The sequence below is a fragment of the Phacochoerus africanus genome, chromosome 11 (assembly GCF_016906955.1).
Source record: "Phacochoerus africanus isolate WHEZ1 chromosome 11, ROS_Pafr_v1, whole genome shotgun sequence".
NCBI lineage: Eukaryota > Metazoa > Chordata > Mammalia > Artiodactyla > Suidae > Phacochoerus > Phacochoerus africanus.
The window spans coordinates 72,503,342-72,518,252 of record NC_062554.1 but is presented as its reverse complement, the minus strand read 5'-3'; the positions used below and the strand labels follow the sequence as shown (position 1 = coordinate 72,518,252).

The 14,911-nt window shown below is 38.7% G+C and overlaps 1 protein-coding gene across 1 annotated transcript in view; it reads right to left on the bottom strand.

The window, feature by feature from the left end:
• VPS50 (VPS50 subunit of EARP/GARPII complex) overlaps positions 1-14,911 on the bottom strand; it is a 137,769-nt gene that overhangs the window by 22,289 nt on the left and 100,569 nt on the right. The window contains 2 exon segments of the mRNA XM_047752045.1: positions 2,760-2,779; positions 2,782-2,880. Coding sequence (XP_047608001.1) covers positions 2,760-2,779; positions 2,782-2,880 — 119 coding nt within the window.

Sequence of the window (14,911 nt, the reverse complement as noted above, 5' to 3'; positions counted from 1 at the left end):
TACACATCAATAAAAGTTTAAACAATGAAAAAAATTTATATAGAGAATCAGACTCTCTACAAAGAAACAGTTACATTAATAAAAGTTAACTTTAAATGAGGCTCACAAACTGTTGTCAAGTAAGAGCGCTCGTAAGATTTACTTGGATAAGAAATAATCAGGACATCAATACACACATCCTAAGAATCTACTGTGTACTTACTACTGAATTAAGGTAAGCTACAGAATGGTTTTCCCAAAAGAATGTGAACTTTAAAGATAAAGGAAAATGTAATTCAAGAGTAGAACAATGAAAGGGTGGGAGCGAGGCAAAACAAAGCAATACTATGAATGTCATTACTATAATAGAATCAAATGAATTAGATATATAATAGAGCCTAATATAGTAAGCTATAACCAGTTGAGTGAAGAGCAGAAATTCTGGAGTAATTAGTAAGAACGGAAGGAATCCCTTAACCTGATACCAACACTGTGTCCCCCGCAGCCAATGAATTTCTAGAACCTCTGAGACACAGACGCTTACTTTTTCATGAGCAGAATCCATCTAAATTCACTCATACAATTACCTCTCTTCTAAGAAGGAAGCAGAAGTGGCCATGTTAAAAAGTGTAAGTAGAGGCAGAGTAAATGTTGTATTTACTCATTCAAATGCGTATTTTGTTTTGGTTTATAGAATACAAACTGTTTCTATTACAACATATGGGTGGAAACCCAGATTAAAGATAGAAAGAAACCCTGATTATTGAAATTAATTGTTTGAATGCAGTGAAATAGATTTTACTGAGTCTTACAGGACTGAAAATGATTTTAATATAAAAAATATCAGATTAATGAGTTCTGTAAAAATAATAGATTTTAAATAAAATATGCAGCAAATTTGACAGTAAGCACCTACCTGCATGTTGTTAACTTTCTCAGTTCTAGTGAACCCCACCATGAACAAATCAGTGCCAGTATCTAATCAGCTGGAAAGTCACATCCAAAAGCACTAGTTCCCAAAAGTTTCCAAAGGACACTATCTTAACATATCCTATCAAAATTGTGGTCCAGAATTGTCTTAAACCAACATAATAGTCACAAGTCATGTGTGGCTTTGCATATTTAAAAATAACTTATCTAAAACCAAATACAACTAAAAGTTCAGTCCCAAATCATACCAGTCATATGTCAAGTGCTCAACAACCACTTGTGGCTTGTGGCTACCATATTGGGCAATAATAATATAGAACACTCCCATTACTGCACAACTTTTCTTGGACAGTACCAGTCTAGGAACACAGTCCAATAAGACAGAGTAACACTAACCTAGAAGACTAACAAATTCTGACAATTAGCTAAAACACCAGAATTTCTTTCTTCTTAAAAATTTATTTATTCAGATTCCAAATTCAGAGCAGTAAATTAGTACATATCTTACAGTAGCAAATTCTATAGCAACTAAGTCTCTGATTATATTAGTATTCTTTCTAATTTTGTGGAATTAATAACTAGGAAATTCAGATCCCATGTCAAATATATCCTATAGATCACATCTTTGATCTATATTACACGATCTACTGTAATCACAGCAAGAATATGAACATTTATATGATGAATGCGGAGTTCCTGTTATGGCTCAGTGGTTAATGAATCCAACGAGAAACCATGAGGTTGCAGGTTCGATCCCTGGCCTTGCTCAGTGGGTTAGGGATCCAGCGTTGCCATGAGCTGTGGTGTAGGTTGCAGATGCAGCTCGGATCCCATGTTGCTGTGGCTCTGGCACAGGCCAGCAGCTATAGCTCTGATTAGACCCCCAGCCTGCGAACCTCCATATGCCACAGGTATGGCCCTAGAAAAGACAAAAAGACTAAATAAATAAATAAATAAGATGAACATAGTTATCCATTAAAATTCTTTTCTTTTTTTTAATGGCTACACCCACAGCATAAGGAAGTTTCCTGGCCAGGAATTGAATCTGAACTTCAACTACAAGTTACCCCACATCTGCAGCAACATCAGACCCTTTAACCCAATGCATTGGACCAAGGATCAAACCTGCACCTCTGCAGCAACCTGAGCCACTGTAGACTGATTTTTAACCCACTGCACCACAGTGGGAACTCCAGAAATTAATGTTTTTTAAAAGATACAAATTATAGTATATGAAAGGTTAGTATTATGAACTACTGTCAAATATCTAGATGAACTACACAATAATTCCCAAATATCTGACCAGTTACCTGCTTAAAATTGTGCTGCTCTCCTTAGGAGTAGAAAAAGATAAACTCAACAAGGGCTTTGGAAACACAAAAAGGAGGGGCAGGAAACATTAATTCTGTGGCAGGCAGATGGTTCAGTTCAAAGATTTTCAATTATTTCAGTAAAATTTGCCATTACCTTCTGAATGTGGTCATGTCTGCTAAGGTTGTTGGCCAATATTTAAAATGTTTCATTTACTGGGTAATAATTACACACTGGGCCAGATTTAAACAAGGCAACCTGCACATTTTTCACTGTCAAAATATGTCAAGGTTGGAAACAGATGCTGTATTTTTCTGCCAAAAATTTGAATAACATACACTATGTTTATCAAATCAAAGCTTAAAATTAACGTTTAAATAAGGTAATCGGACAAACAAAAAGCTGCTATCAATAATTTTGTTGTATTTTTGATGGATAATTTCAAAATAAACTTATCTGTGTATTTTTATACAGAGAGAATAAACTTTACATGTAAAACAATTTAAAAGAAACACATTTCCCCGAAAAGGTTGACTTACTGAATCATTCCGACCAAAAAGGTATATATTGCATACAAGTAATAATCAAATAGCTGAGACATGAAATGGATAACATCAAAAGCAATTGGTTTAAGAATGTTCATCATCTGCATATATTTACCTGAAAAGAAAAAAAATAAAAATTCAGTAGAACACAATTAAAATCTGTTACTCTATAATTACAAGGAAACCATAAAAATTCCTTACTGAAATATTTTTTTTTAACAAAAGATTGCATTCCTCAGTCACACTACCCATGCTTCAAGTTCTCCTAGCATTTGTGGCTAGTGGCTACTGTATTGGACAGCACTGAGGCAGAAAAGTTATTACATCTTGGAAAGGACTATCTGATAGCACTCACATATATATAACACCTACAAAGATTTTTCATATCATTATATTTTACTGTTGGTCTTATCTTTACGGAACTCCTATACTTTTCTACAAATGGCACCATACAAACAACACAGTTCCTCATTTTTGGAGATTCCACTGAGAACAATTTCTTCACAAATGTTAAGGTGTAATAAAACAAATGACAATGTACTGGAGAAAAAGTGGATTTCTCTCAGAAACTCATAAACAGAGAAAAAGTAAAAAAACATTGGACATGTGGACGATACTTCCCATTCCCCTGAATCGTAGCCCTGTGAAATCTTGTGTCAGAGGCCAAGAACATTTCTTTATCACTACGTCATTCAAGAGCTCAATACTCTCAAAGTGCCAAGAACATATCCTCCTCATTCCTTTCTTTGGGAGATGCCAGTATTCCATTCTTTTTCCTCTAAACTTATGACACAGTTACAAAAAAAATTCGAAAACCAAAATTTCTGCATTTATAAACTTTTTAATGTGTTTGAAGGGTGCATGGGAGATGGAATAAATCAAATAACAATAATGAGTCTCTAATTGTGTTTCTTTTTATGGGGAATAATAGAGAAAGAAGCATATCTATAAAAAGCGCCCTTCTGCAGAAGATGTTAAAACAGGCCATTTGTTTAACTTCCAAATGAGCAAATAATTCAGGTGCTGGCTCTACTTCATGTAACTGCTATAAATTTTGAATTGGTACTATTGAGGACTGGGATTCAAGAAAAAACACATTAACTGCAGTAGAAAAACAATGACAAATTTACTCTAATGGAAATGTGTACTATCAAAACCATTTCTTTATTATCCAAGAACTCAGTTCATTTGTCTTACTTTACGTAAGAAATGAGTCTAAATAATAGATAGTTAAGAAGACAAACACTGGAGTTCCCATCGTGGAGTAGTGGTTAACAAATCCAACTAGGAACTATGAGGTTGCAGGTTTGATCCCTGCCCTTGCTCAGTGGGTTAAGGATCTGGCATTGCAGTGAGCTGTGGTGTAGGTTGCAGAGGCGGCTTGGATCCCACATTGCTGTGGCTCTGGTGTAGGCTGGCAGCTGCGGCTCCGAATGGACCCCTAGCCTGGGAACCTCCATATGCCATGGGAGCGGCCCAAGAAATGGCAAAAAGAAGAAAAAAAAAAAAAGAAGAAGAAGAAGACAAACACATATCAAAAAGTAAAAACTATTCAATTTAGATTCTATTCTTGCTCCTATTTACAAGTCTTTTGTTTCAGAATCATTTTTTATAATCATTTCACATAATCAGACTTTAAAAAAAAAAATCCCAATTGAAAAACATTTGAAAAATATGCTCCTGGAACATTCTGGATCACTATGCAGATGTTTCATCAACTGCAAACATATAGGTATTTAAACTGTAACTATGTATACATTAGATAATGTGACACTATGAAGAAAAAAAGAGGAAAAATCTGTTACATTATTTTAATCAATAAAAGAAAAATTTAAAAAGGTAAATAAGTAGAAAGAGAAAGAATCCAAATATCTGGGTTGATACATATCCAGAATGCAAAGTCTCCCCATTCCTAATAAGATTAACCACTGTTCCTATTATTCATCTTTAGAAAGAATATAAAGAGGAGTTCTTAAGAGTTAAGTTATTTTAAATGTGCATTCAGAAAGAAAAAAAAACCTAGAGGGTCCCTAATCTTCAAAAAATTTAAAACATAATTATATTCATTCATTCATTCATTTGTTCATTCATTTAATACATTCAACAAACTTTTTGAAAGCTTACTATGTTCCTGGCTTTGCATTAAGAGACAGGGAACTACCAGAGTCCCTGCTCTCATGCCTTGAATAGTCATACGCGGAAGGCAGCCATTGATAAGCAGGCTGCCAGTCTATTAAAATGCAAAAGAGAACTCTCTTTCCAGTTCCAAGAGGCAGAGGAGGCCTCTGGAGGCTTGAGGAAACTTAGGCATCTCCTTGGACTTACCAAATTTAAAGAAAATTTTACAATGGAGTAAAGTATCTATGACAAGAAGTGGGTAAGGAGATAAAGACAGGTAGGAGATAAAGATAGGTAGGTATGATCACCAGAAAATAAGAAATCTCAAACAATTTCTAGACCAGAGTTGGCAAACCTCTCCTGTAAAAGACTAGATATTTCAGGCTCTGCTGGTCTGTTTCAACCACTCAGCTCTGCTTTTGTAGCATAAAAGCAGCCATGGAAAATATGTAAACAAATGAGCATGGTTGTATTCCAGCAAAACTTTATTTACAAAAACAGGTAACCAGACCAAACTGGCCTGCAGGCTATGGTTTCCCAACCCCTATACTAGGTTTCAGACAACAGATGGGAACAGGTTGATGGAAAAATGCAAAGAAGACCACAAAGGAGATGGAAGCTGTTCCATAGAATGTGACTGCTCAGAAGCAGCAGATGCTACAAGAGAATAGGAGCCAGAAATGGGGCTGAGGAAGGATAGATTAATTGAAGATCTACATATGGAATAAACTACCCATCCACTTACCCCCAGTTTCTGTTTCTCACCAGCAGTCAGAGGAGCACCCCCCACCCCCAATCCCTTATCTGTAGTTTCAGTTACACGATCAACCTTGGTCCAGGAATATTAAATAGAAAATTCCAGAAGTAAACAATTCGTAAGTTTTAAATTGCATGTTCTGAGCATGATGGAATTCTGTGCTGCCCTGCGCCATTCCTTTTTCCAACACATCCTGACCATTAGTCACTCTGCAGCCATCTCGTTCATCAGATCAACTGTGATGGTATCTCAGTGCTTCTGTTCAAGGGACTCTTTTTACTTAATAATGGCCCCAAAATGCAAGAGCAGTGATGCTGGCCATTCAGATCTGCCAAAGAGAAGGTGTAAAGTGCTTCCTTTAAGTGAAGAAGTGAAAGTTCACAACTTAATATGGAAAGAAAAAAAAAATCACATGCTGAGGTTGCTAAGATCTGTGGTAAAAATGAAATTGTGAAATTGTGAAAAAGGAAAAAGAAACCCATGTTAGATTTGCTGTCACACCTCAAACTGCAAAAGTGAAGGGGAGAGTGACAAGTGCTCACCTGAGAGGGCAAAGGCTTTAAATCTGTACACTAAGATATTCGAGGGGGAGGGGGAGGGAGAGAAACCATATTCACATAACTTATTACAGTAATTTGTTATAACTTTTCTATTTTACTATTAGTTACTGTTGTTAATCTCTTACTGTGTCTACTTTATAAATGAAACTTTGGTATAGGTTTCTATGTGCAAGAAAAACACAAAATAGGGTTTGCTACTATCTGTGGTTTCAGGCATCCACTGGGCATCTCCCATGGATAAGGGGCAATTACTGTATAGGCTGCCAGAATTTCCCCACTGACGAAAACAAAAATGAAATAAAAAACCCGTAGGATTCCTCTCTAAAAGAAGTAAGCACCTCCCAGCTTCCCTTAATTAAACAAACTTAATACACTAATAAGAAAAGCTCAGGTTTCTAGTGTGGATATTGGCACCACAGATTAAAATCTACCTTATTCTGGGAATTTGGGTATCTGTCTCCATAACGTAAAGACTACCAGGACATCCATCCATACCTGCCTTGCTCTAAACAAAGTTTCTAGTCAGGGAGCTCCCTCTGTGGCTCAGTGGTAACAAGCTGGACTAGTATCCATGAGCACTTGAGTTTGATCCCTGGCCTCGCTCAGGGCTTAAGGATCTGGGGTTGCCACGAGCTGTGGTGTAGGTCGCGGATGCAGCTCAGATCTGGCGTGCCTGTGGCTGTGGTGTACACAGGCAGCTGTCGCTCCAATTTGACTTCTAGCCTGGGAACTTCCATATGCTGCACGGGAGGTCCTGAAAAAGAAAAAAAAAAATTTCCACTCAGGAATCCTACTAAGGAGAAAGAGCTCCAAAACAGTTCTAATTACTCAGCAGGGAACACCTACAATGGCTATATAGGCCTTCGATTTTAGGTATGAATAATCAAAATCCACCAGGCCCATGAGGCAAACTCAAACGAGTGAAAGTAAAGAGAAAAGCTGATCCCAGAGAAAAATAGAATAATTCAAGCTAAAGAAGAAAAATATAGTAATTATGTATCCACCCTGTAAGAGGTGAATATGCTGAGAAAAAAAAAAAAAAAAACCCAGAATAGAGAAGGATTTTGAAAGATTTAAAATCATTAAACATATAATTTTTTTTTTGTCTTTTTTTGCCATTTCTTGGGCCGCTCCCGCGGCATATGGAGGTTCCAGGCTAGGGGTCAAATTGGAGCTGTAGCCACCGGCCTACACCAGAGCCACAGCAACGCGGGATCCGAGCCGCGTCTGCAGCCTACACCACAGCTCACGGCAACGCCGGACCCTTAACCCACTGAGCAAGGGCAGGGACCGAACCCGCAACCTCATGGTTCCTAGTCGGATTCGTTAACCACTGCGCCACGACAGGAACTCCTAAACATATAATTTTTAAAATAAAAAATTAAAGAAATGGGGAAAAGGACATCTTCCCAGAGGTACAGCAAAAAGGTAGTAACAGAGAAAAATACTAGAGAAAATATGAGAAAAGTAAAGGGCCAATCTAAGAGACTAAACACTTGTGTAAGAAGAAATCAAAGAAAAAGAGATTAAAGGAAATGGGGGTGGAGTGGGGTGGAAATCATCAAAGAAACGGGAGTATCAATCACAGCTAAGCATCACATGAACCTTCAGTCTGAAAGGTTACGAACTACCCAACACACTTAATGAAAAAGAACCCACACCTAAACACATCAATAGAGAATTCTGAAACATCAAAGAAAAAAAAACACTAAAAGCTTTCAGAGAGAAACAGGGAGAGGAAATTCACCTACAATAAGATGAGTGGAACATTAGAGGCTTCAACTTTCTGAGGGAAAGTAATTTTTAATCGACAATTCTATACACAACTAAATTGTCATTCAGTGAAAGAGCAGAATAAAGACATATTTAGCCTGACAAGAATTCAAAACATTTACTTCTCATCACCCTTTTCTGGGAAATTACAAGAAGAAGACAGAAAACAGACAAAGACCAAGAAATTGCCTCCATGCTATCAGTAGGGAATAGTGAGTGGGAGACTGCTGTTTCCACCACCAGCTCCTTACTATTTAACCTGTTATTGCGAGAGGTGGTACCTAAGTAAAAACATAAAAGCACGGCTCTGAAATTAGCCAGCCTAGTGAAAAAATGCAGTCAGTGGTTCAAGATATGGTTCAGATGCACACCACTCTCTCTTCCTTTCCAGGGTTCCCAACAGAGGGCACAGAGACAGGAGCGGATACGCCATGCTCTGGGAACACCAGGAAGTTAAATAGCTATCATTATAGACCAGTGACCAAGAAAGATGCCCCTTCCCCAATTACTAACTGCAAGAAGTTCCTATTTCTGCCTCCAACCTTGCTGGACTCAGTCCAGGAATAAGAATTAATGCTTATGATGTCCTCCACTGGTTGTGAAGCACCAAAGTTAAGAGCTTACTGGCTCTAGAAGCAGACAACCTGGTTCCACTACTTCCCAGCTGGGTGACAGACACAGGGCAGGTCATTTATCTCTGGGCTTCAATTATTTAGTGCATAAAAAGAGTACTATCAAAAATTATGAGCAAATGTATGTGAAGTGTTTACACAGCATATAATAAGGGAGCAAGAAGTCTTAGCTACTACTATTTTTATTTTAAAATAAATACAATAATGATGGGAGTTCCCGTTGTAGCTCAGTGGGTTAAGAGACTGACTAGTATCCATGAGGATGAGGGTTCAACTCCTGCCCTTGCTCAGTGGGTTAAGGATCCAGGGTGGCCATGAGCTGTGGTGTAGGTTGCAGATGTGGCTCAGATCCCATGTTGCTGTGGGTGTGGCATAGGCATGTGGCTCTGATTTGACCTCTAGCCTCGGATCTTCCATATGCCATGGGTGCGGCCCTATAAATGATGAATGGAAAAATGGAGAAGTGGGTTATGTGAAGGGAAGCCAACCTAATCTGGAGATTAGGAAAAGTTTTCACAGGGGAAGCACTGTTTAAACTTGCTCACTCTTTGTAGCAACAATGGATGGACCTAGAGATGATCACACTAAGTAAGTCAGAGAAAGACAAACATCACATGATATCACTTATATGTGAAATCTAAACAAATGATACAAATGAACTTATTTACAAAATAGAAATAGACTCACATTAAAAACAAATTTATGGTTACCAAAAGGGGAAAGGGGAGGAAGGATAAATTGGGAATCCAGGATTAACAGATACTCACTACTAAATATAAAATAAACAACAAGGACCTACTGTATAGAACAGGGAACTATATTCAATATGGTATAATAACCTATAATGGAAAAGAATCTGAAAAAAAAATATATACATAACTGAATCACTATAGATCAGGTATAATTCAATTAAAGAAAAAAAACCTCTCTCATCCTAAATCTAGACCATGAGTCAATGTACCCAAGGGAAGGAGCCACACAGAGGGATTGGCAAAGAAACCAACCAAGTAGCAGCCTGAACAAGGACTACAACCAAGAGGAAGAAGAGTGGGTCTGCCCTTCCTACCTCATTGTAGGAGACACAGAGAGAGGAGCACGATGACCACAGGAAAGGTGGCCCAGGGGAATTCAATCAGTGAGCCACAAGCTCTAGTTAGAGGAGCAGATACAGGGTAAAAAGAGGTGCTGGAGCAAATGAATGTGAAGGGTATGTCTGTGTACATGTGCACAAGTGGGAGGCCTGGGGCGAAGGGACTGTGGATTGTGGATTATTGCAGGACACGAGAAAGTATTTCTCTAACAGATTTTTTAAATTAAGGTCTGTCAGTCCAATGCATATTGACTGAGCACCTAAAATCGAAAAAACACTTGGCTGGGTGCTCTACATGCTGCGAAGATGACAAACTCTTCTCATCTGCAGGAGCTGACAATCTGAGAGGGCAAAGGCAAGAACAGAATCACAGCTGGAAGGATGTTTGCTAACCTTATTACAGTACACTAAGTTGAAAGATCATCAATGGCTATAATAGCACATAATGGAAGTGCTATAAATGAGGGATAAAGGAAGGAGAAGTTAGTTCAGCTCAAGCTGGAAAAATGTTTTGAACAATGAAGTGCAGTCCAGAGGAAAAACCTAACAGGTTGGTTACCTAAGTCCCTAACTACCCGTTTTTATTCTGTAAGGTTAATATTCTCTTTTAGCCTCGAAAATTTCCAGTATCATTCTCTTGTAACACAACTTAAGGGATGACATTTCTTGGATGGTCCTCTCAAAATAATATGTTGTATATACAGCCCTCGATGCAGAAAGTATCTTTAAGCAGTTTGAAAATATAAATCAATATAAATAATAATGTAAATAAAAGTTTTTTTAGAGAAATAGAAATGTTGAAATATAATCTAAATCAAATGATAAAAAATTTTCCTTAAACATCACATGAAAATGTTTCTAAAAAGACAGCTTTTAATTTATTTTTTTTTTAGGGTCACACTTGTGGCATACATATGGAAGTTCCCAGTCTAGAGATCGAACTGGAGCTACAGCTGCCAGCCTGCACCATGGCAACAGCAAGGTTTGAGCTGTGTCTGCGACCTACACCACAGCTCATGGCAATGGCGGATCCCCAACCCACTGAGCAAGGCCAGGGATCAAGTCCACACCGTCATGGATCCTAGTCGGGGGTTCGTTAACCGCTGAGCCACAAAGGGATCTCCCAAGACAGCTTTTAATTTAATCATAAAACAAGATTTTAAAGTTTTAAAACAAAAACTGTGTTATGACACTTCTATATAAGACTATACTTATAAAGATTTCACTGACCCTATAACTTGATCCTACTATCTGAAAACAGGATATTTTGAAAGCAAATGATATGATTACTTGCATTCACAAAAAAACAAGGCAAAACATCTTCTGAATTGCCTCTTACAATCTAAACTTTTTCTGTTATTTAAACACACAGTGTTTACATTTCAATTAGGACAACACTGACAGGAAGCAATGGCTCTCAAAGTTTGCATTCTGGATCAGCATTTTATCCCCTAAAAGCTGTCAAAGACACACACTCTCAGGTTACATCTCAGACCTACTAAATTAGATCCTGGGGAGGTGGAGTCCAAAATCTGTGTCTTAAGTCCTCCAGGTGATTCCGATGCATGCTGAGATACAGGAAATCACAGATTTAGATAACAACAAAAGACCAATAAAGCACGGCCTTCTTCCTTCTCGACGGACTTTTTTGCCCCTTGGTTCTCAAGTTCTCTTTACCTCCTATTTTTTCTCCTGCCTTTCTACCATTCATTCATGAGCTCCCCCGCCAGTTTCTCCTGCTGTTTGTCCCTCACTGATCCATATGTGCCACCAAAGTATCCAATGGATGTGGATACATCTGAATTCTCCATGAACCCAGAAGGTTAAGAGCTTCTGCCGAGATAAATTCATCCACTACCAGAGATTAACTACATTTTATACCAAGGACTCCAAGTATGTATCCTGACCATGTTTTTTCTTCTGATCTCCAAATCCTCCTATCCAAATGCCTACCGGCTATTTCTGCTTAAAATGCCCTACAGGTACCTCCACATGTCCAAAATCAAACCTATCATCAGCTCCCTATACTTGGTCTTCCTCTCATCATTCCTATTTCAGTTACGGCATTATAACACACAAATCTGGAGTTCCCGTCGTGGCGCAGTGGTTAACGAATCCCACTAGGAACCATGAGGTTGCGGGTTCGGTCCCTGCCCTTACTCAGTGGGTTAAGGGTCCGGCGTTGCCGTGAGCTGTGGTGTAGGTTGCAGACGCGGCTCGGATCCCGCGTTGCTGTGGCTCTGGCGTAGGCCGGTGGCTACAGCTCCGATCCAACCCCTAGCCTGGGAACCTCCATATGCCGAGGGAGCAGCCCAAGAAATAGCAACAACAACAACAACAACAAAAAGACAAAAAGACAAAAAAAAAAAAACCACACAAATCTAAAATTAGAGAATGAGCTCTCATAACTAATTCATCAATCCTGTCCACGGTATTTCCAAAATTTCTCAGATTATCTATCTTCCTTCACCTATTACAATGGCCACATTGCTTTAAGCAGAACCAAGTCCCCATCATCTCCCGCCTGGGAGACTTCAGCAGCCTCTTATCTAGCCTTTGACCTCCCCCAGCTTCCCTTTACCTCAAGTCAGTCCATATTCACACTGTGGCCAGAGTAATCGTTTAAAAAAAAAAAAAAAAAAATCTGCTTATATCTCTCCACTGTTTAAAATCCTTAGCAAGGTCAAGTCCAAGCTCCACACGACATTACACGAAGCCATTTGAAATCCAGTTCCTGCCTACCTTTCTTGCCACATCTCCCCTGCTGCTGCTTCCCAACTCCCATCGAACTTCTCCGTATGCAGCAAACTAAACCCGGACCCTGAAAGTTCCACATCTTGTACATACTGTTGTTTGCACGCTGGCTAGAATAGAATGCTTTTTCCAACTTCTTCATCTATGAAAATCTATTCATCTTTCAAAATCAGCTAGGGTGTCAGCCCTCCACTGAGTTAGCCCTTTCATCTGTTACCCCCAAAAGAAATTTCATCTTTTTTTTTTTCCTCTCAGGCTCTTTTCTGCTTCTTTAATTACAACCCTACAATGTAAATTTTTTTTCTTCTGTATGTTATTTCCTATGTTGGGCTTCTTAACTACATAGACCATATCCTCTGCATGACTATATATACATATATATATATTTTTTTTTCTTCTTTTTACAGCCACACCTGCAGCATATGGAAGTTCCCAGGCTAGGGGTCCAATCAGAGCTGCAGCTGAAGTTATACCACAGCCACGGCAACACTGGATCCAAACCGCATGCATCTGTGAACTATGTCGCAGCTTGCAGCAAGGCTGGATCCTTAACCCATTGGGCAAGGATAGGGACTGAAGCCTCATCCCCACAGAGACTATGTCAGGTCCTTAACCCGCTAAGCCACAATGGCAACTCCAAAATGACCATATTTTTAACAGATAACAGAATGCCTGGGGAAAAAAGCAACAGCTAAAAAAAAATCTGCAGAATTGAAAAATGAAGGAATAGGAGTTCACTTCATGGCTCTGCAGTAATGAACTCGACTAGTATCCATGAGGATGTGGGTTCAATCCCTGGCCTTGCTCAGTGGGTTAAGGATCTGGCATTGCCGTGAGCTGTGGTGTAGGTTGCAGACGCGGCTTGGATCCCACAATTCTGCAGCTGTGGCACAGGCCAGCAGCTGTAGCTCCAATTCGAGCCCTAGCCTGGGAACTTTCATATGCTGCAAGTGCAGTGCCCCCTACACCAAAAAGACAAATAAAATAAAATAAAATGTAGTTTAAAGAAAAAAGAAAAATGAAGGAATACAATAAATATGGCAGAAAAAGACTAATTTCCTTAATATAGAAATTAAAACACAATTTCCTTATTATAAAACAAACAGATAATTAAACTTAAAAGTTTCTGCACAGCAAAGGAAACCCTGAACAAAACAAAAAGACAACCCACAGAATGGGAGAAAATATTTGCAAATGAAGTTACTGACAAGGCTTTAATCTCCAAAATTTACAAACACCTCCTGCAGCTCAATACCAAAAGAACAAAAAGTCCCATCAAAAAATGGGCAGAAGATCTGAACAGACAATTCTCCAAAGACATACAGATGGCCAAAAAAAAAAAAAACACATTAAAAGATGTTCAACATCACTAATTACTAGAGAAATGCAAATCAAAACTACTATAAAGCACCACCTTACACTGGCCAGAATGGCTATCATCAAAAAGTCTACAAACAATAAATGGTGGAGAGGGTATGGAGGAAAGGGAATGCTATTACTCTGTTGGTGGGAATGTAAATTGGTACAACCACTATGGAAAACAGTATGGAGATTCCTCAGAAAACTAAAAATAGAATTATCATTTGGGAGTTCCCGTCGTGGCACAGTGGTTAACGAATCCGACTAGGAACCATGAGGTTGCGGGTTCGATCCCTGCCCTTGCTCAGTGGGTTAACGATCCGGTGTTGCCGTGAGCTGTGGTGTAGGTTGCAGATGCGGCTCGGATCCCGAGTTGCTGTGGCTCTGGTGTAGGCCGGTGGCTACAGCTCCGATTCCACCTCTAGCCTGGGAACCTCCATATGCCGCGGAAGCGGCCCAAGAAATAGCAAAAAAAAAAAAAAAAAAAGAATTATCATTTGATCCAGCATTCCCACTCCTGGGTATTTATCCAGAGAAAACGATGACTTGAAATGATACATGTACCCCAATGTTCATTGTGTGACTATTTACAATAGCCAAGACATGGAAGCAATCTAAATGTCCATCAACAGAGGAATGGATAAAGGAGATGTGGTACATATACATAATGGAATATTACTCAGCCATTAAAAGGAAAGAAATAATGGCATTTGCAGCAACATGGATGGACCTAGAAATTATTATGCTAAGTGAAGTTAGACAGTGAGACACCAATGTCGTATGCTATCTTTTACACGGGGAATCTAAAAAAAAAAAAAGACACAATGAATTTCTTTGCATAACAGATACTGACTCACAGACTTCAAAAAACTTATGCTTTCCAAAGGAGACAGGTTGAGGAGTGGGGGGATACACTGGGGGTTTGGGATGTAAATGCTATAGAAACTGGGTTGCGATGATCGTTATACAACTATAATGTAATAAAATTCATTGAGTTAAAAAAAAAGATGTATAATAAAAATTCACTTAGAAATTAAAAAAAGAAAAAGCAACTTTTAAAGATGGTAAAATCAAAAAAATTAACAACTCAAAACTAAAGATAT